This window comes from Vanacampus margaritifer, chromosome 13 (assembly GCF_051991255.1).
Source record: "Vanacampus margaritifer isolate UIUO_Vmar chromosome 13, RoL_Vmar_1.0, whole genome shotgun sequence".
In the NCBI taxonomy this organism is placed as follows: domain Eukaryota; kingdom Metazoa; phylum Chordata; class Actinopteri; order Syngnathiformes; family Syngnathidae; genus Vanacampus; species Vanacampus margaritifer.
The window spans coordinates 12,394,175-12,419,615 of NC_135444.1; the positions used below are offsets into that span (position 1 = coordinate 12,394,175).

General features: G+C 38.8%; 1 protein-coding gene across 1 annotated transcript; it reads left to right on the forward strand.

The window, feature by feature from the left end:
• The first annotated feature begins 1,828 nt into the window (after positions 1-1,828).
• Positions 1,829-24,685, forward strand: tnfaip8l1 (tumor necrosis factor, alpha-induced protein 8-like 1). Its single transcript, XM_077584820.1, has 3 exons — positions 1,829-2,153; positions 22,030-22,309; positions 23,858-24,685. Exons 2-3 carry the CDS (start codon positions 22,038-22,040, stop codon positions 24,144-24,146), a joined length of 561 nt encoding a protein of 186 aa, XP_077440946.1. The 5' UTR covers positions 1,829-2,153; positions 22,030-22,037; the 3' UTR covers positions 24,147-24,685.
• The last annotated feature ends 756 nt before the right edge of the window (positions 24,686-25,441 follow it).

The following is a 25,441-nucleotide window of genomic DNA, read 5'->3' on the forward strand; positions in this document are numbered from 1 at the left end:
AAATAACTTTTTGTGCATGCTTTTTTATTTGCTTATCTTACATGCTTATAAATATTTACTTGCAATTTGCATAAATAGCAACAGATTTAAAGACACTATAAAATGAAACAGCAGTTTAAATATTTTCTTTTTAGAAAAGCACAATGTAGATAATTTGTCTTTTTTTTTTAGGAAATGAAGTATGCAACAGTAAAACACTGAACAGTATGATCTTTTATGCTATAAAAACACTAATAATGGCTTTTGTTATTGCTTTGGCTCTGTCTGAAGAGGCTGGGAGTCGCTGAAAGTTGGATTTGTTCTGCAAATACTCTAATCTTAAAAAAATAAATAAAAAATTAACATATGGCTAGTCATGTCATCTGCTACCCGAGTGTCTCCCTCATTTATTTATGTATTCACTTATTTATTTATTTATTGTATGCGTTAGACAGCTGCATCCAGTGGTTCTTGGCCTTTTGACACTAAGTAGTAAGAATCACCTGAAAAAGTATTTTCATAGCTCTCAAGTACCACCATCAATCATGACCAACGTTAAAATACAATAGTGTAGTATGCTTAAGTGTTAAAATATATATTTCATTCTCAAGTTGGTATATTTAATATCGTAATCACTTTGTGACAGCTAAGGCTGTTTGAAAGTGCTAAATAAATAAAGATGACTTGATTGTAAAATAACGCAGTTTGCACATTAACATTGTTCCTAAACATAGGAATGCAAAAAACTGATCTTGAATATGATTCAATCAAAAAGTATGGCACATGCATTGTCGAAACGCAAACAGCTGTTAAAGATTAAATACAAATACACTGAATTTAAAAGTTCAATACAGCTGAACTGAATTTGGACAGTAATTATTTCAAGTACCACTAGAGTATCACACTTTACAGCAGGGGTCACCAACCTTTTTGTGAGAGCTACTTCTTGGAGAGTGTTTAACGCCAAGCGCTACCAGTTTCATACACACTTCTGAAATAAAAATAAAAATACTAACATTACTTTTGTTAATAAGTAGGGATGGGCGAGTAGCAATAACAGGAATTGGTAATTGGGCCAAAACCAGCCCTTATAATAAGGTATCGGGTACTCGTCAAGGCTGCCGATACCAGCCACCAAACTTAGATTTAAAAAATAAAATAATTCTGACATAGATTAAGTCCTCCTCGACAGGAGTTGACACTATATTGAAGCAATTTGACACATTGTCGAACCACCATCTATGCCAAAAAGTAAGGTATATCAAAAATATCCATACTCAGTCAGTATCAGTGAGTATTTAAACTGGTATGACCTGAAAAGAATGAATGATATGTGAAGACACTTACCATGTTCATGATTTTTCCCTATAATTATCAACAATGTATCAATCTGCAACCTAATTTCTCCAAATATTTGCTAATATAAACATTTTAAAATGATTACTTCACTAGTGAGCTATTTTTAGAACAGTCCAGCGGGCTACTCATGAAGTCCTTGGGGCCCACGGGCACCATGTTGGTGACCCCTGCTTTAGAGCCACTGACGTTGAAACGCAAAATATTGAAATATATTGAATAAAAAGGGTGGTTGTGATTTTAAACCTGCAGAGAAAACCCCCCAATTCTCTCTGTTCCTGCTCATTGTTCCTTATGCCCCGTTTCCTCTGGGAAATTTCCAGGCTTGGGACCGGGACCCGGATAATTGTTGGAAAGCTCCATGGGGGCAGGGAATCCGCTTGACCGTCAATGCTCCTTTCTTTGGGTCTGATTGGGCCGGACCAGCGGCCTTGTTGCGCCACCATTGGCCCAAAACCACATCAATCTCGCCATTTGCAGGTTTCCCCTCAAGTTTGAAACTCTTTTTTTTTTTTTTTTTTTACAAGCAGGAATCGGGTTACAACTAAACGAGCTCTGGCAACCGAGCTCACTTTTCGGCCGAGGGAAGACAACACTCTGAATAATTCACACATATGTGCCTGGCACACGGTTGTAGAGAGAACAGGAAAAGGAGCACCCGAGACGACGTCAAGCCGAGAGACAACAAGCAAAAGGCGGCCAAACATGCTGTGAAACATCGTTCCCCGCCTCGCCGGGAGGGATGAAGACCAGATAGAGTTGAGAGAAGTTTGTCTTGTGTCCCCTCTGACCGCTCGTGCGTGGAGAGAGAGAGCAAGGTGAGCCCCTTTCGTCTCGAACGTTTAATGGTCGAGCGGCTTTTAATGAAACATTTCATCAACAGGCTGAAAAGGGCTTTGTTGGTCGGGGGTCGTCAAAAGTCAACCGCTGTCAAATGAAGCCCACTTTTGGCACGGTCGAGCAATTTAAACGGGGGCGTTGTTGTGTTTTGTGACCGTTTTTTATAGTTAACGGTGGTTTGTAAGCATATCGGCAAGCAAAGTGTCACACAAACTGCCACTCAAGCGTGTTTTACTACTTGACAGACGCTAAGGTCATACTTGTTTGAATTGTGAGGCAAGCATTTACGCTGCTTTGGTTGTAAGCCAAAACTTCCTGTGAGTTAAAAACGTGAATGCTGAAAGAGCAAAGTTTCCACTACAGTTTTGTTTGTATTACTTTTCACTCTTAGCAGTGTGTGAAATGTTTTTTTTTGAATGCTGAGAGATTATCATCCATTAATGAATACTGAGAGTTAAGCATTCACATCAATGCTTGATAGAGACAATGCTGACAGTTTACGTGTGAACTGCCACTTTCATACCAGTTTTTTGGTTTCAACATTTTTGGGTGAATGCTGAGAGTCAAAAATTCACATTGATGGTGTGAGTCAAAAAGCATAATTGTGTGAAGGCTGTTGTGCGGTAAAAACAGTTTTATTGTGTGAGGGCTCAAGGCGGTGCACACTCGTACCGTTCCCTACAGAGTTTCACATCCGTCTGTTTTTGTATCAAATTATTATTTTAGGTAAACATTCTCATCACATACAGTCTTTACTATGTGAATGATGAGGGTCAGAGCCAAGCATTCATTTTATCATTCCAATATCCTTATTTCTCATTTTGTTTTTACGCCAAAACCTTTTTTAGATGATTGCTGCGTTTTTGGTGTTTAATGCTGCTGAGTGCTCATAGGTAGGGTTACAGAAACCTCAAAAGAAAAAAAAAACATTTGGCACAATTTCTTTGTTGGACTCCAAAGTGTTCAAATGAGAAAACATCGCAATGCTGTGGGCATATTTGCCTGATATGTGGGACTACACCGATTTCTTGTACTCCCCAATCCACTAACTCAATTTTTTCCTTTTGGTTTCTCATTTTTCAGCATTTGCATGCAATTTCTAAAGGAATTGCATATCCTAGGGAGATACTAAGATTTGTTTATGTCCGTAGTTCAATTCGAATATGAACGCCCAATAAGTGTGTGACAGATTTGATATATAGGTTCCTGATAGAGAGTGCCAGGAGCAGATGTCATGTATTTTGTATTACTGGGAAATGAAGAGGGGCGGGCGGAGACAAAACTGTCAATGACTAACTATTTATGCTTTCATGTTGACTTTGAGGGAGTTTGCTTGATGATCCGCCCACCTTCTTACCAAAGTTGTTTTTCAAAATAAAACTGTCATTGTCAAATGGTTTGCCATATTACACATTTAGTATGTAGAGGCTCGGGGCCCAATATTTCAGACAATAGATGAGTCACACTGTCTGGACAGAGAGAAGATGCATATTTTGTATTGCACAAGGGCGTTGTGTTTCACATCAGGCGTTGCGAGGAGCTCACAGGAAGTGGAGGAAATGCAGAGAAAGACTTGTTTCAAGTAAGCCTCATTGCAGGCAGGCAGGGCTGATTTACGGTGTGACCACTAAGACTAAAAGGCTCAGACATGTGTTTTGAAAACACTGATATGTTTTGTGACACATTGCAGTGTTTACAATGTAAAGCTTCGTTCCAGAACGAAAGCTCAAGTGCGGATGAATGGCTTCACTGTGTAGCCCGGGGGGGGGGGGGGGGGGGGGGGCAACTTGCAGCCTACGTTATCTTGCACAGCCTCCACGGACATGTCTGATGAATGATGACTTTGGATTGAGGTTTTCAGACTTGACTTCTTCTTTTACCTGGTTTCAACAGTGAGCGTTTTCACTGCCTCTTTCAGTTTCCCTGGCGCTCTTTTTGAGTCTTTGTTTGCTATAATGGTCAGTAAGCCACAAGGTGGAACGAAATGTCATTTCAGCATCTGAAAATAATGACAAAAATATGAGTCGACAATTTTAAAGCAGTCATAGAGGAACAGATGCCAAAAAAAGCTCATGTTCATGTTATTTAGCTTAAAAATTGGCATGATCATCAATCGATGGAATGTTTGGAATGGACTGTTGATTCGGCAAGTCTTGGAACAACCATCGAACAGTTTTTCTACACTGCTTGAAAAAAAGGAAAAAAGAAATGCACTTCTAGGCTGCAGCCAGTAGAGGCGCTGTTGTTTCCGTCTTTCAAGCTTATTTAGCTTGAAAAGAATAACATAAAAATCATCGATGGAAGTTGAGCTACATCAAATGCAACGTTATTCTCCGTAATAAAACATTGGCATTAATGGGGTTTTCATACAAATGTTCAGATTTTTTGTGTTCAAATTTAGTGAAAATGCGCAAAACAAACAGACAACCATTCAGTATTATTTCACAAATATTGAGAGACGACTGCGTCTCAAAAAAAACGAAACTCGGCTGACTGTCAACAAAAGATTGTTCGCTTCTTTTATTAACTCCAGAAATATTTCAATTTTTTTTTTTAAATATTGTCACTGCCATTTTTGTGACTACAAAACATTATGTACGCATGGAGTAATATCCAATCAATTTGTGCAAAGTGGTATCCTGTCCTGCTATTGTTCAAGCGTGAAAACCTTTTTGTGAGTTTTAGGCTTTAAAAAATAAATAAATAAATAAATAAATTCTAGCGTTTCCTTTCAGGCTATAGACGTCAAAAATTCATTTGAACTATTTCTATTATTTTCAATTTTTTTCTCCACTTTTGTTAACAAGATTATGAAAACCTAGAATTTTTTTATCGTACATTTAGAACAGATAATAAAATTTGTGATTAATCGTGAGTTAACTAGTGAAGTCATGGGATTTTTAATAATATTTTCTTTCCTTTTTTTTTCTTATTCATTCACTGCCGTTGACGGCTATAAACGTCAAAAATTTATTTGAACTATTTCTATTAGTTTAACTCTTTTTTTTTTCTACTTTTGTTAACAAGAGTTTGAAAACCCAGTTAACTATTAAAGTCATGCGATTAATTAAAATTAAAATTTTTAATCGTCTGACTTATTCTTATACCACAGAATGCCCCATAAGATTTTTTTGGGGTTGACTAACCACTGTTGAGAAAAGTCTGTTACAAGAGTCTGTGTTTGAACATGAGCTGGAGCGACATTTTGATACGTTTGTCTAACCCGAACAGGGCGGCGTGCTGCCATCTCTTGCGCTTTCTCTTCCAAACAACGCGCTGGCCATTGTGTGAGGGAGTGTTTTGTGTTTCCAGGGCAACTTGAGGCCAGCTGCTGAACCTTGCAAGCTAGTTTCAACTGGGTCAAACACCTCGACTCGTGCGGTCAATAAGTTACCTTGAATTGCACTCCGCTGGAACGACAATATCTCAAGTGTTACTACTACCGCAGCACTTTCACACCTTGCTTTTAATGATCATAATAACACCACATGGGGACAGTATGGCGGTGTGACTTTATTGTCCTGTTCCTAAAGACGCTCAGAGGGGAGCGTCTTCAATGATTCAGAGGAGACCCGCCAACCAGCTTCTGTTTAGACTTAATGGCTCATTATTGCACGTCTTTATTTATCATCATCCAGAATTATGTTGTGCCTGAAACGCGAGAAGGCTCCAGCGCAAATCTAAGATTAATATTGGTAAAGAAAAAAAAGCTCATTAAAAGCGTCCATGGGTGAAATCTAAAATAAACAGATTAGTTGCACTTCTGCTGAACTATAGTCCACTTTTATAACTTTAAAGTGCCATGGAGTAATGGCAAACTCACATTGTTTTTATTATAGGACGGCCAGTTAAATTAAGTAACAACTTTAGCTTATGTAAACTAAATTAACAAAAAAAAATACGGCTTGTTTTGTCCAGCACAATTCAAAGTCCATTCAGTTAAATCATGTCATCATTATGTTGACGTAAACTATAGGTGTGTGTGTGTGTGTGTGTATATATATATATATATATATATATATATATATATATATATATATATATATATATATATATATATATATATATATATATATATATATGAATGGTAGAATCCCTCTATTAACTCATTCACTGCCATTGATGTCAAAATTTCATTTGAACTATTTATTAGTTTCACATTTTTTTCCACTTTTGTTAACAAGAGTATGAAAAGCTAGAATTTTTTTTATTGTACATTTAGAACAGATATCAAATTTGTGAGATTAATCGTGAGTTAACTAGTGAAGTCATGCAATTAATAACGATTAAAAAAAAATGAATCGCCTGATGCCCAAAATTTTTTATAGTTTACATTATTATTATAGGTTAAAAAGAAATTATTGTAATTAATCGCATGACTTCAATAGTTAACGATTAATCACAAATTTTGTACAAATGTACAATGGGTTTTTTTTCTAGGTTTTCATACTCTTGTTAACAAAAGTGGGAAAAAAAGTTAAATCACTAGAAATAGTTTAAATGAATTTTTGACGTCTATAGCCGTTAATGGCAGTGAATAAGTTAAACCCAGCCCTTGTAATGACCAATCACGGCTCACCTTTCGAATGTCACATGAGCAAACCCAGAAAACAGGTGAGCTGTGATTGGTCGTTACCTAAGCCCTGAGCAACTTGTGATGTTATTGTCAGTGGATAGCAAGTGGCAAAATGGCCGCCTCTCTGAGATTTTGCTGCTTAATTTATATTTCGCAAACAAAATATTAATCCTAACGCCACGTTTAGACTAATGTGGCCGCATAGGACACATTATCGGAAATTTTGTGTTGACTTTCCCATTTAATAAACTCCTCCCATCTGATTTTGGTTGTTTCTATTTACACAGCAGAAGCGAGACTAAAATGTCTTAACAGAAGCGGTCATATCAATTTCTTTGTTTTCAAAGACATTTATCGATGATAATTGATTATTGCGCGAGTGAGCGAAAACATCTTTTCCAACAAGAGCCTTCAGTGCTGTTCTTTGCACATCTCAATCAAGACGTGTTGTTCCGTTCTGATAACTGCTGCAATGGCAACATCGACACTCGTCTCTTTGAAGAGATTTGTTTGCCGCACGATCATAGCTTCTGCTGTCTACATTAACTCTTTGACTGCCAGACGTTTTCAGAAACGGGATGTCGCCAGTGCCAGCCGATTTAAGCATTTTAACTGATCTTTCAAGGTCCACAGAAAATGTTGTGTTTGGACTATGGAAACACACATACTACCAAATGAAAGATTGAACTCTCATCTTTCATCAGAAAAAAAAGTTTGTTTCTACCTTATTCCGTTCTTCAGTAATCAACAATAGAAAATGGTTACTTTCACCGAAATTCTCTGTTTTGAAACAAAAAGTGGAGAAAAAGAGCTTTTTGTGAAACGATGTTATTTCATGCACTCTAGTGAATTGTACACTTCTTTTTGTCCATGAATGATGCCACAAACACCTAAATAGTGCTTTACTTCTGTAAAACGCTTTCACCAACAATGAAAAAGTGTTTTTAGTTTGCAAAATACGTTTATTTCCATTCAACAGTGTAACAATTTGACAAAACAATTTTGCAAACTATTTACAAATGTGTGCAACTGTGGTACTACTTACAATTATGTGGCTGTTTCAAATACAGTTTTTCTTTTTGTAACGCTCCCATGCGTGCAAAGAGACGCAGCAGGATTTGCACAACAGATTAGTTTCACTTGCGATGGCTCCTTTCGCGTGCAGACGTTACACTTTCTTGACGGCCTTTTTTCCCGGGGAATAGCAAGTAGCAGACTGTACCCACTCCTCCGATGAATATGCATTGGACTCGGGGCACTCTTCGTCGTCCGATTGAACGTCCGCCTGAGCGTGCTCGGTTGTGCTCCGCGTTTTCCGGTGTTAGCATCGCTAGCCCGTGAACCTTTATGACGTCGTCATAGCCGCCGCGTCAGCGCTTCCAACTTCGCCGTCAACCTCGGAGTCACCATCATCATCATCGATGATGATCATCGTCGTCATCAATGTGCTCTTTAGCGTTGGTCGATGCCTTTCGTCTTTGAAAAAAATTCCCAAGTGTGAGCTGCTTGCAACCGGTCGCCATTGTTCGCTTCTTCAGCCATCTAGCTCCGCCTCACGTCTTCTACTGCCGCGTCAATGCTTCCAACCTCGGCGTCACCAACATCATCATCGATGATGATCATCGTCGTCATCAATGTGCTCTTTAGCGTTGGTCGATGCTTTTCGTCTTTGAAAAAAACTGCTCCAGCGTGAGCTGCTTGCAACCGGTCGCCATGTTCTCTTCCCTTCCCCAGCCATTGTCCCCTCTAGCTCCGCCTCACATCTTCTACTGACTCCTACCCAATCTTGTCAAAAGAGAGTCATTGCTGCCATCTAGGGGCCAAAAATAGTCATTAGGCTAACTAGATCTGCTTGAAACTTTCACCACAGCTGGGCAAGGCTTTCCTCCACCCGTTTCAAAAAATAAATAAATTGGATGACGTCATTGGCGTCCCTCCGTAGGTTTTTACTTGACGTCTTTTAACGTCCATGGCAGTGAAAGAGTTAAGGATGTGAACTAGCATCGTCATCAGTTTGAAGCTTTGACAACATATTTGTATGATTTCATGGCTGTATTATCCCAAATCCAGCTGTCTTGTTGTTTTTTATGCTAGGGGCAATTGAGGACAAGTTTCCTAAATAGATTATCCACGGAGTAATTATCAGTAAATCTCTTTTGTAATAATCGTTTCTGATGGCTTTGAGTAGCAAATAAATAGTTTACCAATGAAATCTTTCTTCCAAGAAGAAATGATATTCCAACAGTCATCTGAACAAATAAACATTTACTGCCTTATTTAAACCGAAGAAAAATAGCGGCGCTCATAAAAGCGGCGCAGCCCCGAGCCTTAGACCCGATATGTTAAAATTTAAAAGCCAACATTAACAAAAAAAAAAAAATGCTGGCATCATCATTCTTGTTGGGGTAAAATGGAGCAATGTAAAAAAAGTTCCACACCAAACTTTAGATTTTTTATTTTTTTTTTGGTCATCATCCTTGCCGGCAGTCAAATATATCCAAATCTACATGATATACAACATCAGTCATTCACAGTTGATTAGTCATGCCAGTTGCTAATTTATACAGAGTGGGGAGGTATAAGAGCAGCGTGACCTTTCCGTCCCGCTCGCCTAAAAGCACTCTTCGCTGTTCTATTAACCAACTTAACAAATTAGACTGCGTGGGCTGGAGGTGAGCTCAAATTTGTCATTATGTGACTGGCTTCTGCGGTGGCCTTAATTAAAATGTCATTGGCCCCAGACATCAGTCATGACTCCAGCGCCGGTATAAATTGAATTAATCGTAAGTCTGCTACTGTTGCTTATTATATTGTAAATAATGTGTAACTCAGATTTGGACTTGGAAGTCAAAGAAGGAAAAAAATGTGTAGTGTGTTTGTTTCGTGTTAGAGCAAATCAGCCCAGAGTGTGCGTTTTAATGCAGGAACAAATGTCAGCGAATGTTGTTTTGACCCCTCGGCTATTTGCGCTTTATTATACACGCATATTAGTGACTTGCGTTCCCACGTTAAGGCCGTCACGCTCTTGTTTGCCGGTCCTCACGTCTTCACGGCAACCTGTTGCAGCAGACCACCCTTAACACATTCACTGCCATTGACGGCTATAGACGTCAAAAATTAAAAAAAATTCCAAGATTTTTATTTTTTATTTTTTTTATTGTACATTTAGAACAGATATAAAATTTGTGATTAATCGTGAGTTAACTAGCGAAGTCATGCGATTAATTATGATTTTAAAAAATTAATTGCCTGACGCCCCTAATTTTTAGCAATCTTTTCTTAAAAAAAAAAAATTATTAAAAAAAAATTACTTAAAAAAAAGAAGAAAAGATTATTCAGAATTAGGAGCGTCAGGGGATTAAATTTTTTCCGTAATTAATCGGATGAGTTCGAGGTTTTCATACTCTTGTTAACAAAAGTGGAACAAAATGTGAAACAAATAGATATAGTTCAAATAATTTTTTGACTTATATAGCCGTCAATGGCAGCGAATGAATACAAAATGAAAAAGAAAAGATTATTAAAAATTCGGGGCGACAGGCAATGACATTTTTTTATTCTAATTAATCGCATGACTTCACTAGTTAACTCATGATTAATCACAAATTTTATATCTGATCGAAATGTACAAAAAAAAGAAAAAGGTTTACATACTTTTGTTAACAAAAGTGGATTTTTTTTTAAACTAAATGTTAAATTAATAGAAATAGTTCAAATGAATTTTTGACGTCTATAGCCGTCAATGGCAGTGAATGAGTTAACATGCCCTTGGGTCTATTTTGGTCCAAATCGCCTCGCTGAATTATTAATCAGTGAGCCATTATATGCCTTTTGTTTTAATTATTAATTGATCACGGGAATGTGGCAGATCATGAAAAAGGGGAAAGATGGAGCTCGGCCTCTGATTGAGAGGCTGCCAGATCGCGTAAGACTCCACAGACCGCGTGGGAAAATACCGTGAAAGCGGCTCCTAATCGTCATGCTGCATTCAAATCACGCATGTTGAACTTGTGCCCGCACGTGAGCGCTTTTGAAGGAACGGCACGAACGTTGCACTTGATCACGCGGGTTTACGCGGCTGTTAAAAGGCACAATCTTTCGTCAACCTGAAATTTCATCCTCATTTCCTGCCGCGACGCTCACTTGAGTGCTTGCTTGTGAACACAAAGCACGGATGCACCTTTTATATAACGAGCACGATTGTCTATTGTTTCTCTCGGAGTGGAGGGGGGATTATGTCATGCAGCTGGGCCAGAAGCTTGTGGATGGGAGTTTTCTCATTCAGGATTTTCTCGGTTCAACATCGCGATCAAACGTTCCGGCTCACTCTCGTCGCTCCTAATCGTTGTACTCGTCCCTCAGAGTAATCCATCCGTTTGAATTCAAAGTTGAACAGAGTTGGTCTTCGCTCAATAGATCCAACCATTGGCTCAAAATGTCCATTTTCCTTTGGAGCCCTTGTTTAATTGTCCAAATTGTTCTGATTTCAGGCTCTCGACAGTAATTATTCACTGATTTCTGTACTCCTCCATGAAAGCAGACTAATTACTGGTTTGGTTTTACTACTTTGGATATGGATATGGCCCAAAAAAAAACAACTTTTTTTACAGTCATTCAGGACGATTACAATTTTAATCTAATGAACCATCAAACGTTTATTTAAAAGTTACATTTCATCAAAATTAATTCCTGCACAACAATAATGTATACCGAACTGTTTTTTTTTTTTTTAACATAAACTTAAAATTCATAGAGTCGTTAGAAAAATTAACCCAACATAAGAACAGCAACTCTTAATAATCCAGAAGACAAAATTCAATTTCACGATTTAGCAAATTTTCAATAGGGGTGCATCTCAATTTTCTGTCTGATAACCGATTTCCGATCTTTTAAAGTCTGACCTGCCGATTACGATTTTTGCCAATACCGATTTTTTTTTTCTTCTTCATTACAAGCAACATATACCTTCAGTGTTCCGATCTTGTTTTATTGGAAAACATTGAACAAAATCGGTGAAATAATACAAATGGGTTGTTTTAAGTGCACATGAAGTAGTTCTCTCAAATAGAAACAAAAATCCTATGTCCTGACTTTTTCAGACCTCTGAGGAGGGAGATGAGATTGGTGGAAAGGATCAGTTTATTTTTAAGGGATCGGCCGATCGATCGGTGCACCCCTAATTTTCAACGATTAGATTTTAACCCTATTTTGGAAAACAATGACCAAAACCAATAACTGAATCAGTTTCAAAAAAGGGGGTAAGTCGCCTTTAACTTATTTGCTCCCAAAACGTATAAATATGTGCTATTTTAAATGTTTTAAGTGCCCCAAAGACGTATTTATACGTTCTTTTATGTGTGTGTGTTTTTATTATGCTAGAGCATACAGAAGGCTTTGATGCAGCCTCTCAACTGCAAAGAACGGGTGAAGCAATGGTAGTAATTACAAAAACGGCCAGCAGTTGGCAGCAGAGTATAAGAGATCAACCAGGGCCATGTTGGAAAAAGGCTTTCCCCCCAGTGTTTTAAACAGATTTGTGAATAATGATGAGCTTGGCAATATGCTAATGCTAATGGCTGCAAAATGGAAACTAATAGAAATATAATTTTTTTCCTAATGAATGAAGAGACTATAATCTTTCTTTTGGTAGGTTTCATGTTTTTATAGCAATAAAACACAATATTCTGTGGGCCTTGCAAAATCATTCCAAATCCAGCCAAACAGCCGGGAGTGAAGGGGGTTGCTTCAGTGAAAACGGCTGGGAGTGAATGAGTCAATTACTAAACAATATGAAATATACAACAACCATTGGTTAATATACAGTAAGCAAAGGAACTAATTATTGTGTAATATGCTTAAACTCCAAATAAAAATGATTATTTGACTTAATCCATAATCATCGCTATTGACAGCACTAGCCCTGCCCATAATTACAGTTATAAGCCTGAATTTTCAGATAAATACATTTTCATACAAATCTTACAGTGTACATTTGAGTAAAAAAAAAAATAATCGCAATAATAAATGTATAGATTCGTATCGGGATTAATCGGTATCGAATCGTGATTTATGAATCGTGATACGAATCAAATCGCGAGGTACTAGGCAATTCACACCCCCTATTGCCCACCAACTTACTGAGGGTGAATTTACTTTACTTTGGGGGGGGGGATTAATAATCAATCTTCAAGTACTTAATTTAAATGTGATAGGAGAATCACTCTTGATTTCCTGGTTGAGTGCCGGTGCACATCGAGCCAAATGATGTCATAGCTAAGCCTCCGATAGCATTTATGTTCCTCTTCAGACAGCAAATTAGTTGATAGTGAATCAACTGCAACATTGCTGGTTGCAGCCAAGTGTTGCACTCCATTTTGCTCGAGTTGCTCAAGGGTACGATGAATTAATCAATTCCACAATCAGCGAAATCCTTTTGATCGATTAATGCTATGATGCCCTTTTCTGCTTATAGATCATTAAAGTTGTCAACGATTCATTTGATCATTGCCTCGTGTTTTCCGAGCTAGGAAGCATTCCCCAAAGGGTTTTGATATTTAAATTTAATAATCAACATGTAAATAATGCGTGTGTCTCACTGCCTTCGCAAAAGCCTGCCTCAGCTCTCCGTTGATTGTGATTGGGCGTCTGTTGAGCTCGTTGACATTCGGCTATTTTGTATTTATCAGGCAATGTTTCTTCATGTTTTAGAAAAGACGCTGAACAAATGAGGAGCGATTTTTATTCCGATACACCGGGGGTGAACAAACAAGATTTCAGCTGACCTTAATATGCCAAATTCAACCGTTAGCAGAAAGGCGAAAAAAAAAAAAACGGTTGCTGTCAGCAGCTGGTTATCGCCTTGTTTGTGTTTATGGAGCGCATAATTCTGAAATGATTTATGACTCTTGAGAATGTTATAGCAGTAAATCCTCCTAAACACAATATTCCCTCCTTCAAGGACTGATGTCTCTTTCAGGGTCACAGTGCCCCGGGTCCACGTGACTAGACTTCACCCGGAGCCCCTCCCCCCGCAAGAGCATGCAAGTCGTGACATTTTCTGCTGCCATCAACCAAATCACTTGTAGCTTAAAGCGTCATGGAAAGTCCTTCAATCCCTCCCCGAGTGTTTGTCGTGGCAAAACACAAGAGGGAAACAATCCTTATTGATTTTGTCCTCTTACGCCGGATTTGTTTTGAGCATCTGTGTCATCATCTCGAGACTTTCTGCCCTTTGATCACCTCTCATTCCTCTGCAGATCTCTGATTGACAAGCAAGTGCGTCTGATGCAAACAGAAGATGCTTGTTCTGCTTCGTGGCGTGCATTTATCTCCAAATATGAGCAGCCGAGAGTGTTTTAGTTTTCTCTTTACAAGCTGTGTTGTTTTTGGCACAGCTACCAGTCCCCCCCCCCCCTTCTTTCTTGCCTCACTTGACCGGTAAGCCCGGCTTTTCTCACAGCCTTGAGCAGGCTGTCTGCACCTGCATGAGGGCGTGGTTTGCTGCACTATCACAAGACATCCGTTCCCACATGAGAGGAAGTCGGGTATCACTTGCAAGAATCGTGTTTTCGGAGCTATCCTTTAACTCATTCGCTGCCATTGACGGCTCTAAAGGTCAAAAATTAATTTGAACTATTTCTATTAGTTAAAAAAAAAAATCCAATTTTTTTTTTGTACATTTCGATCAGATATAAAATGTGTGATTAATCGTGAGTTAACTCGTGAAGTCATGCGATTAATTAGAATTAAAAAATGTCATTGCCTGTCGCCCCGAATTTTTAATAATCTTTTCTTTTTCTTTTCTTTATTCATTCGCTTGACGGCTATAAGTCCTAAAATTATTTGAACTATATCTATTTATTTCACATTTTGTTCCACTTTTGTTAACAAGAGTATGAAAACCTAGAAGTCGTGTAATTAATTACGAAAAAATTTTATCCCCTGACGCTCCTTATTCTTAATAATCTTTTCTTCTTTTTTTTTTAGTATTTTTTAGTAGTAAAAGTATTTTTTTTTTAAATAATCTTTTTTTTTAAAGAAAAGATTATTAAAAATTAGGGCCGTCAGGCAATTAACTTTTTTAATCATAATTAATCGCATGACTTCGCTAGTTAACTCGCGATTAATCAAAAATGTTATATCTGTTCTAAATGTACAATAAAAAAAATCTAGGTTTTCATACTCTTGTTAACAAAAGTGGGAAAAAATGTGAAACTAATAGAATTTTTTTTCCCACTTTTGTTAACAAAAGTATGAAAAACTTTTTTTTTATTGTACATTTAGAACAGATATAAAATTTGTGATTAATCGAGAGTTAATTAGTGAAGTCATGCGATTAATTAGAATTAAAAAAATTAATTGCCTGTCGCCCCGAATTTTTAACAATCTTTTCTTTTTTCTTTTTTTATTCATTCGCTGCCATTGACGGCTATAAAAGTCAAACATTTATTTGAACTATCTCTATTTGTTTCACATTTTGTACCACTTTTGTTAACAAGAGTATGAAAACCTAGAAGTCATGTGATTAATCGAAAAAACGTTATCCCCTGACACTCCTTATTCTTAATAATCCTTTCTTCTTTCTTTTTTTTAAAGTATTTTTTTTAATAATCTTTTTTTTTAAGAAAAGATTATTAAAAATTAGGGCCGTCAGGCAATTAACTTTTTTAATCATAATTAATCGCATGACTTTGCTAATTAACTCACGATTAATCAAGAATGTTATATCTGTTCTAAATGTACAATAAAAAAATTCTAGGTTTTCATACTCTTGTTAACAAAAGTGGGAAAAAAATGTTAAATTAATAGAATTTTTGTATTTTTGAGTATGAAAACCTTTTTTTTTTATTGTACATTTAGAGCAGATATAAAATTTGTGATTAATCGTGAGTTAACTAGAGAAGTCATGCGATTAATTAGAATTAAAAAAATGAATTCGCTGCCATTGACTGCTATAAACGTTCAAAATTTATTTGAACTATTTCTATTAATAAACAAAAATGTCACTTTTGTTAACAAGAGTATGAAAACCTAGATTTGTCTTATTGTACATTTAGAACAAATATAAAATTTGTGATTAATCGTGAGTTAACTAGTGAAGTCATGCGATTAATTACGATTAAAAAATTTAATTGCCTGTCGCCCCTAATTATTAATAATCTTTGTTTTCTTCCATGAATTTATGACAGTGAATGAGCTAACGAGTCTGCGAGCTACTGCTGGTTGTGTTTTCATCTCTGAGACTAAATGAATAAACTGAAGCGTCGTGAGTTCAGACATGGCGGAGACACTGGGAGGACACAATGGTCGCCTTATGGTGACATAAATGAGACATTGTGAAAGAATAGTGGCGACATTGTAGAGTGGAGAAATTGTGGCAACACTGAGGGGATGGAGTGGGGACACTATGAGGGTGTAGAGACACAGCAGGGACATATGAAGAGAGAGATGGTGGAATTGCCATGGAGACGGACATGGATGTGTCGCAGAGTCATTTATGGGCATATCGAAAAAATGGGCACATGGATGCTTGTTTTTGCTTAGTAACGGTACTTTCCTATCCAAGCTAGATGACCTGGAAGTGCTTGAAGAAAAGGTTGAACTTGGCGATACTCAAAAAATGATTTGCCATTGACAGCTATAGACGTCAAAAATTCATTTAAACTATTTCTATTAGTTTAACGTTTTTTTCCCCACTATTGTTAACAAGAGTATGAAAACCTAGATTTTTTGGGGGTATTATAACAGATATAAAATCTGTGATTAATCGTGAGTTAACTAGTAACGTCATGTGATTAATTACGAATAAAAATTGTAATCGCCTGATGCCCCTAATTTTTGATAATCATTTCCTTATAAAAAAAAGACTACATATTAAAAAATATTTAAAAAAAGAAAAGATTATAAAAAATTTGAGGCATCAGGCAATTCATTTTTTTTATCGTAATTAATCGCATGACCAGTTAACTCACGACTAATCACACATTTTATATCTGTTCTAAATGTACAATAAAAAATATATAGGTTTTCATACTCTTGTTAACAAAAATGGAAAAAAAAAATTAAACCAATAGAAATAGTTCAAATGAATTTTTGACGTCTATAGCCGTCAATGGCAGTGAATGTGTTCATGAATAAAACCGTTTTGTTATTGCTGACAAACTTTTACAAAAGGATGTTCCCATAATCCTTTTTAACTAACTCAACGAGTTTCACAAGACTTTAAAAACACGCAGGGATAAAACCAGCAATGCGAGAGGAAAAGGACTGACGGCACACTAGAGACTCGGCTCAGCAATATTTGACATCACACGATGACGTCGTTTAGGGAACGCGGACTCCATTCCATTTCAAACCGTCCTGTCCTTTCCATTGTTCAAAAGGAAGTATCTTTTCATCTTACCTTGACCCGATGATACTGTTCACAAAGGCTAAGGAAAGGTCTTGTATTGACTAGATTTGACTTTGACAGTTGGGAAATGATGAAAACGGTGTCCTCATAGTGTATACAAAGGTCATAGGTCATCTCAGATTCTGGTCCTCAAGGGCTGCAGTCCTGCGAGTTTGAGATGTTTCCCTCCGCCTACGCACCCCGATTCAAATCAGATCAGCTCATCAGCAAGATCTGGAGGAATCTGATCATTAGAATCATCTGTGTTGGAGGAGGGAACCGTCACTCACTCGTGAATCTTGGTCGAAGGGATTTTACTGAACGTACCGAGTCATCGTAGCCTTTGCTAAGGGCACGTCTTTCTGGAAACGAAGGCCAGATCGGAAAGGCTGAGTGAATTTTGCACACAGTGGTGCCGGATGTCAGGTCATGTCGCCAAAACAAATTTGGGCACAGCTTGCGTCTCGTTTCCCCACAGTGGGACGACAGTAGAAATACAAAGACGAGACTTTAGAAACCCTATTGTGACATAATAGGTGCACTGTAGAGACATTGTGGAGACCGTGGGGACACTTTTTGAGCCATTGTGAGGACATTGTTGATACACTTTGGGGGACAGTGTGTCTCGTTCAGGAGAGATGTCTGAATTTGGCCTTAAACGCAGTCAGGCTGCTGCTAAGTCACCAAGAAACTTCTTCTATCCGAAGCCTTTTCATCATTCTGAGCACTTGTCCCTAGGGGGGACCCCCCACCCCCACCCCCCACCCCAATGAAGTCTTCATCTTTCTCGCCATAGGGCGATAGATGAAGGGAAGTGAAAGCCATATTGGATCTTATTCAAAGCCGGCAAGATGGAAGGTGACGTGTATCGCTGTTAAGTGTTTGTATTTTTGTGGCTATGAACGTCCCTCCCATCCTCATCCCTTTTTTTTTTTTTTGCTCATCAACAAGCGACACGGAGTTGACAGCTTAGATGACAGCAGTCCCCGGCGAGGGCGCATTAAACGGAGCAATGAGACGAGGTTGCGCAAACACGATCCGTTATCGTAGCTTTTGCGACGCGGTGATTCATCCGGCAGGAAAAGCCGCAGAGATAAGGTTGCTACTTAAGGCTGCCCAAAAAAAAAAAGTGACTCACTCCACTTTTGTGATTAAACAGAGGGGACGGTGACTTATCGCACGTAAACGAAAGCAAAGTCGCTGTTTTGTTTTTTTCTGTCAGTCGGATCATTAGCGCCCTCCTCGTTATCTGTTTCGCGCACATTGCATCAGAGCGGGATTTCCGGCAACGAGCGCAGGCTGATGCCGCGGCGCTGGATGATCTTCGACCAGCGCATGCAAAGAGAAAGCAGAGATTTGAAAAGTAGATCAGCGGGAGACTGTATATAAATGACCCCCTCATCCGACACCGACGTTCCCCCCATGCTGGCTGAGAATTGATATGTCGCACCCGACGCTACCCACCAGTACCATTCAAGCCCCCCCTCCCCTTCCCTCCCCTTCGTGTCTTGCTCCCTGGGAAGCATCCTGCTGACACTCTCCAAGGAGTCTTATTGATATTCTTGGAGAGGCGTTGCAGTGAGAGAGAGAGAAAATGAAAGTCGCACTGAAGCAGTACCTTCTAGTACGAACCACGTGCGTTTCAAAATAAAATCATTGGAGCTTTAATATCGCTTTCAAACAAACATGCGCATGATCGGCGGGTTCGGCCATCATACAAATGTTGAGGCTTGACTCCGATATTGATTGCTGCTTCAACGGTGGCTCCCTTCCGTAAAACAAATGTTTAGCATGTCAGGGATGTTATCAGGCATATTAGATCTGAGCCTGTTCTACATCTTTGGCCCCAGGGGGGCCCGACGATGTTGCGTTCGCTTCTTTGCCTTTGCTGCTTGCACGCAAAGCTGGTTGTTAACGCTGCTCAACGCCGTGCTCGGAAAGGTGCCGTCAAGATCGCGCTTCTCGGATGTGAGGCCAAATCCGATGGCCAAGTTGGGGGCTGTGTCGTTAGCTAATGTGCTTTTGCACTGGTACCTTGACTTATGACTTCAATTTGATTCATGACTGAGCTTGTAACTCAATACTTAAGTCGGGTGGGGAAAAATAAGACTATTTTTACTGATATTGCATTCAATTACGATTAATAAACAAGATTATTCATTTGACAAAAACTCAACATTTACGTTAACAAATTAAAAGAACCAGAAAATATCTTCTTATAATATTCAAATATCGGCATCTTAAGAAAAAAAAATAATAATAATAAGTGATCAGTGCTGTCACTATTGAATATTTTTTGAATCGATAAATCAACTAATTTGATTCATTTTAATTCTGCATTAAAGTGCATTACAAAAGCATTTTCCCCTGATTACTGTTAACCAGTGATTGTTTATTTTCGTACTTCATATTTGTTATAGTGATTGGGGGGGGGGGGATGTTATACTATGTCATTGTTTACCAAAAACTGATGTTTTTTTTTGATTAAACATTTTCATGAAGGGCTACAGAAATCTGTTGTAAATTTTGGACACATTTTCCATTAAAAAATTGTTCCAAACGATTACACGATTATTAAAATAGTTGATTAATTTGATAACCGATTAATTTTGATAACTCTATCATTTTGATATCTGTCTATCTTTACAATCTACCTTTTTCTTTTCAGACATCCAAGCAAGCATTTAATGCAGTACCGCCTTCCAAACGTCTTATATTGGGATCGACATAAGGACATTGATTTGAGGTCTGACCCATGACCTCTTGTTCTACAGTAGCCGGTAGTCAGTCATAGTCCAGATAGCAAAAATGAAAAAGTCTGTTTTTTCTTTATCTTTTTAGCCATCTGAAGTCAGCGGTAGACTTTCACATCGAGTAAAATTCCACCATCTCTACACCTTTTTATTCATTCTCTTTGTGCTGACATTGAAAAGCCCTTCGGGGGAAAAAGGCTTTTGGTTTCCTATTTATTTTCGTGTACTATCCTCGGAGATCTGTGCGGGTTATAGAGGGAGTTCACAGGAAAACAGATTCATTTTATTTTTCACAAACAGAATGAAGGGATGACCCGCAGACCGCTTTGAGTCACAGCTGACAGGATGATGAGGGCTGCAGACTCATTTGATTTGGGAGATGGAGAAGAGGGAGGGGGTGGATGTTGGGGGGCAGACACACTGACCCTCACTATTTCTGAGCCTCGCTATTTTTGAGCCGCCATTGTGTATACCATGGCTGAAGTAGCATCATACATAAATCAAACCACAAGGGAATGAGTGACGCTTCGGTCTCCCGCTAAGTTGCTCTTGCGCATGGCAGGCCTCTCGGAGTGTGTTGAGGAGATGAGATGTCCACATGCATTAGGATTCCTTCTTCTCTAACTAGCTTGTAGGCCACGAGCCAGAAGGTGGCGGGGTCTCATTTGAAAGCTGTCACCGCTCATTATCTTATAAAGACGAAAGATTTCGGGCCGGCACTTTATGCGGCGTGTTATTTGCATCGGCCTCACACATTGCAATTCTCAAGAGCCATTTCTAACACTCAAATCAGTTCCTGTTTTTTTTTTTTTTTTTTTTTTCCTCGGTATGAGCATGTTTCTCTTGTCTTCAGAGCCGGATGGGGGGGATTTGACGACATTTCTTAGAGTAACAGGAAAATTAATACTGTTGCTTTTCAAAATTGTTTCTATTGATTTTCAATGGCACTAAATTGTGTATTTCACCACAAATCAAGATTACAGTTCTCGATTTGTTTTCGCGGCATGTAAGAAATTACTATCGGTGATAAACCGTACGATTTCTCTTCAGCAAACTTATGGAGATTTAATCAGAAGCGCGTCTGCCAGCTGCAGCCGGTCATAAACTCCATTTTGCCCCATCATCAACAATCAATTCCAGACAACACATTTCTTAACGATCAATCAGCAAACTGATCGATCTCCCTTTTTATTGTCATATTTTGGTACGGCTACTAAAATATTTTTTGGGGCTTTCGTTTGGGGTAAAACTGCAATTTGGAGCTCGATCAATTCATTGGTCAACAGCTTAACAGCGCTGTCCGATGACGATTGTTTTATTTTCAGCTGCAGTAAAAACACTTTTACAGCCAAGTCATTGATGAGAACGCCACAACCCATTAGTCATCTTTAGGACCAGAAATGTCTTCTCTTTTTATATCCTTTGATGTACAGTATGTTGTAGAGTGACCAGACATCCCGATTTTAACGGGACAGTCTCGGTTTTGTGCCTTATGTCAGACCCAACGCAAGCTGAGCTTTCCTGGCAGCACCGGCGCGACTTAAACAGCAGTCGACTTCTAATAGCTGGTGGGACCGAGCAGAAAAGGTTGGATAATAGTGAGTGCATTGTCTCATTTAGCACTGTTGAACTTTCAGCTAATATAGCATTTAGCATTAGCTAAAACAATAGCACAACCACCGGCCTCCAGTTTGACTAGCGGTTCAATTTGTTATCCTTGTTTTATTGTATATTTGATTTTCCGCCAAATTGGATGTGCTTAATGGATGTGTTTAATTTTGGAAATCTGGTCACCCTATGTGACCAGAAAATAAATCACCCCCGCCCAGTTGCGTGGGAAGGAAGGAGAGGAGGGAGCACCAGGGGACGGGCGGCACCCCAGAACCCCAAGCCCGGCAGGGAAAGGTCCCGGTCGTCACGCCAGCTAGCGAGAACTAACCCTGTTACTGAGTCCGCCAGGGAGCCTTAAATCTTTATAGCAATTTGTGGGAAAAATGGTCCCAAAAATAGTCAAATTAAATGTTTTTTTAAAGGTCACAACCTTTACAATGTAATGTTTCTGTCTCTAAAAACGAGCTCAAATGTAACCAGTGCATTTATTGGTCGAGTCTAACTTTCTTTCCTCTCTCGTCCAGAGTTCACCATGGACTCTTTCAGCACAAAGAGTTTGGCCCTGCAGGCGCAGAAGAAGCTGATGAGCAAGATGGCCACCAAGAGCATGGCTAACCTTTTCATCGACGACACCAGCAGCGAAGTGTTGGACGAGCTGTACCGGGTCACTAAGGAGTACACCCGCAACCGTAAAGAGTCCCAGAAGATCATCAAGAACCTGATCAAGATGGTGGTGAAGTTGGGAGTGCTCTACAGGAACAACCAGTTCAGTGGCGAGGAGCTGAACCTTGTGGAGAACTTCAGGTGGATCGATGAGCATTTTCCAAATCGATTTGTCAATTCCTGTGCGTTACTATTTTATTTATTGGTTGATTGAACTAGTTAGCCAAAAGGTTACATGATATCAAGTTGACAAGCTTTTGGCAGAGAATGCCACAACATCGCTCACTCGCAATTACAGATATGAAATAAGTTCAACAAAATCATTCCAAAATACAGCTTTTAATAGCGGGCAACAAAAGTGAGTACACCCCCTAGTGAAAATGCACAACGTCTAATTTGCTCAATCGATTCAATTTCGATCCACACGAGTTCAGTTCGATTTGATTTTCTCCGATTTGATTCACTTCAGTTGAATCCGATATTGAATAATTATGGAACATCAATTCTTCTTAAATATCAAGGACATGATAAAAACTCCAGACATTAAATTTTGCGGAGGCAGTAACTGCTTAAATGATTTAGTTTATTTATGAAAGTTACACAAACACTGATAATCCGCAAAAATGAGATTAAAATATTTTCATAATTCTAATTCAATAATTGTAAATATAAATTTCAGATTATGAATTGTCTTAAAGTGCGATAAGTCAGGTCTTTCAGGTCTTAAATTCGCGTAAACGGTCAATTTCAAGAAAACAGTAAGATACAAAAAAATCCGCTTTTTTCTTTAATTTTTGGGGAAAAGATTTTAAAATAATCAATTCATGGTTTTGTGAATCTATATCAGGCTCGAAAAGGAAAATCAATTTAATATTGATTTTTTTAGTTGTCTTTTTCTTTTTTTAACCCAGCCCTACTTCTCAGCTCCTTTTGTGTACAAGGATGTAAAGTCGTGCCCCGTCTACTATCCTCACTAGACTGCCATTGTTTTCCGCTACGCCCAATTTTTTTCCCCAAGGGTTTATAAACTACACTTGTTTACATGAAAGCCCTCCCATGTGGGAAAGGAGAGCCACAGTCCCAGATGGACTTTACAGCTGAACACCAGAAGAACATTAAAACACACCAGGAGGTCATTCCATATTTTGCTCTTGCAACACAAAAATCTCAATCCTCCCTTCTGAGACCCCTCTAAGACTTCAGTCCCTCCGGTAGCTGCTGCTTAGCTGACCCGAGGCACCCGACAGGAGTCGAGGGAGGGAGAAATTGCAGAATCTTAAAATGAACTGTAAAGGGCACAGCCAGCCAGTGAGGGGGAAGCCAAAATGGAAGTTAAGTGCTCCCTCTTCCGTGTTCCAGCATTTGGAACAAACTGGAGACATTTGAGAGGACTCAAAACTAAAGTGCATTACAGTAATGATAAAAGCGCTGAATACCCTTTCAAAGTCTTGTGTCAGAAAATGCTTCACTTTTGCAAGCTGCTTGAGTTGGGAAAAGAAATTCGCTCCAGTTAAAATCACTGTCAAGTTTGAATTAATTATGTCGGCAAGGGGAGACGAACCGAACGGATGTTTGCATCGGTACTTCCTGTCCGCGTCCAAAGTTTGTCAAAAAAAAAGAACAAGGCAGCATTTTCTATTTCTAACCAAGTGACTGACAGCCGCTGTCTCCTCTTTGTGCGTCTCACAGGAAGAAAGTCCACACGCTGGCCATGACGGCGGTCAGTTTCCACCAAATCGACTTCACCTTTGACCGGCGCGTCATGAGCGCGCTGCTGAACGACTGCCGCGAACTGCTGCACCAGGCCATCAAACGACACCTGACGGCCAAGAGTCACTCGCGCGTCAACCACGTCTTCAATCACTTCGCCGACTGCGACTTCCTGGCCGCTCTGTACGGGCCCTCCGAGGTTTATCGCGCTCACCTGCACAGGATCTGCAACGGCGTCAACAAGATGCTGGACGAGGGAAACCTCTGACCTCCGCTCGAGCACACGAGTCACAAACTTTTCTCCACTTATTGGTTGGTTTGTGCGTGCCTGTCAAACATGATCATAACACTGAAGTGCTTTTTTTTTTTTTTTTTGGGGCCCAAAGTCTTTTTTCATTTTCTTTTTGCTTTTGTTCCAAAGCAAACAAAGTCCATACAAATGAATGTAAAACAAAAGCGTATAGCAGCCTGAGCGCCTTCAACGCCTTCCGACTCAGTTGAGAAGAAGCGAATCCCCGAACGGGCAGTTTTATCTCTGTAAACAATGGCTTGGAAAGAAATGTCTATACCTTTTCCAAATACCCAAGACATAAACACTCTTTTTATGTATATATTTTCTGAACCTACTATTGCACTCAAGCCTGAATAAGCGCTGTACTGTACTTTTTTTGTTTTTTTGTCTGCATTAATGCAACTATGTGAACCAGAGCAGATTAATCCTGCTTAGCCTGCATTTTAAACATCTTAACTTCGTAGTGAGGCTGGTGTTTTTGTTCCAAAGTCATCAATAAAGCCGCTTCTACCTTTTTTTTTTTTTATCTATATATTTTTTTATAAACATTCTGGTTCCTGGCCAGCACAACAAAGATGAAGTATTAGGGTCATAAGGGACCTGGAATATAAAGGAGTGTGCACAGTGTGTGTATGTTGTCTCTGCGCTGACTCAGACATCGCTCTCAGTGAGTCAACATTGGGACTGTAATAGACTCCGTGACGACACTAGCTTCACTTCTACTACCTATTTCGCCAATAGGAAATCACAATAACCAACCTAAAATGTCTGATCAATATATTTTTAATGATTCTTAATAAAGGTTATTACTATTTGCTTTTTTCTAAACAATTTTCACTCTCATAATCTAGTCATAGCTAACAACATGACTCCTAACAGACTGCTATGCTAACCATGCTAAGTTTGCTTAAAAGCATTTGTTTGTTCGTTGCTGTTCAAGTGTACTTGATAAAAACCAGCACCAAGTCAGTTGTGTTATTAAGACTTTGTGACTTAAAAAAAGCAAAAATGACAACGGAGTGATCCAACAGTGACAGTTCATTCGTAGCCGTCTGAGCGAAGAGACTTGCTAGTTTGCTAGCCAGGCTAAAAGCTAATTTCTGTTGGTTAGTTGGATGCTATTGTGACATACTTCTAAAAGTGGCAGTTCTATGGTTGGACAATCTCACTTATTTTTCATTATTTTCTTATTGTTTTAGTTCCCCCGTTTTTTTTTGTTTGAGACCCCAAAATACATCTACTACAATAACCTTGACATTAAAAACATGACA

Excerpts from the sequence above, each read along its gene's own strand:
- tnfaip8l1 (XM_077584820.1), top strand. The coding sequence starts at position 22,038 with ATGGACTCTTTCAGCACAAAGAGTTTGGCCCTGCAGGCGCAGAAGAAG. Across the intron at positions 22,310-23,857 it reads AACCTTGTGGAGAACTTCAG|GAAGAAAGTCCACACGCTGG; the intron begins GTGGATCGATGA and ends TGCGTCTCACAG.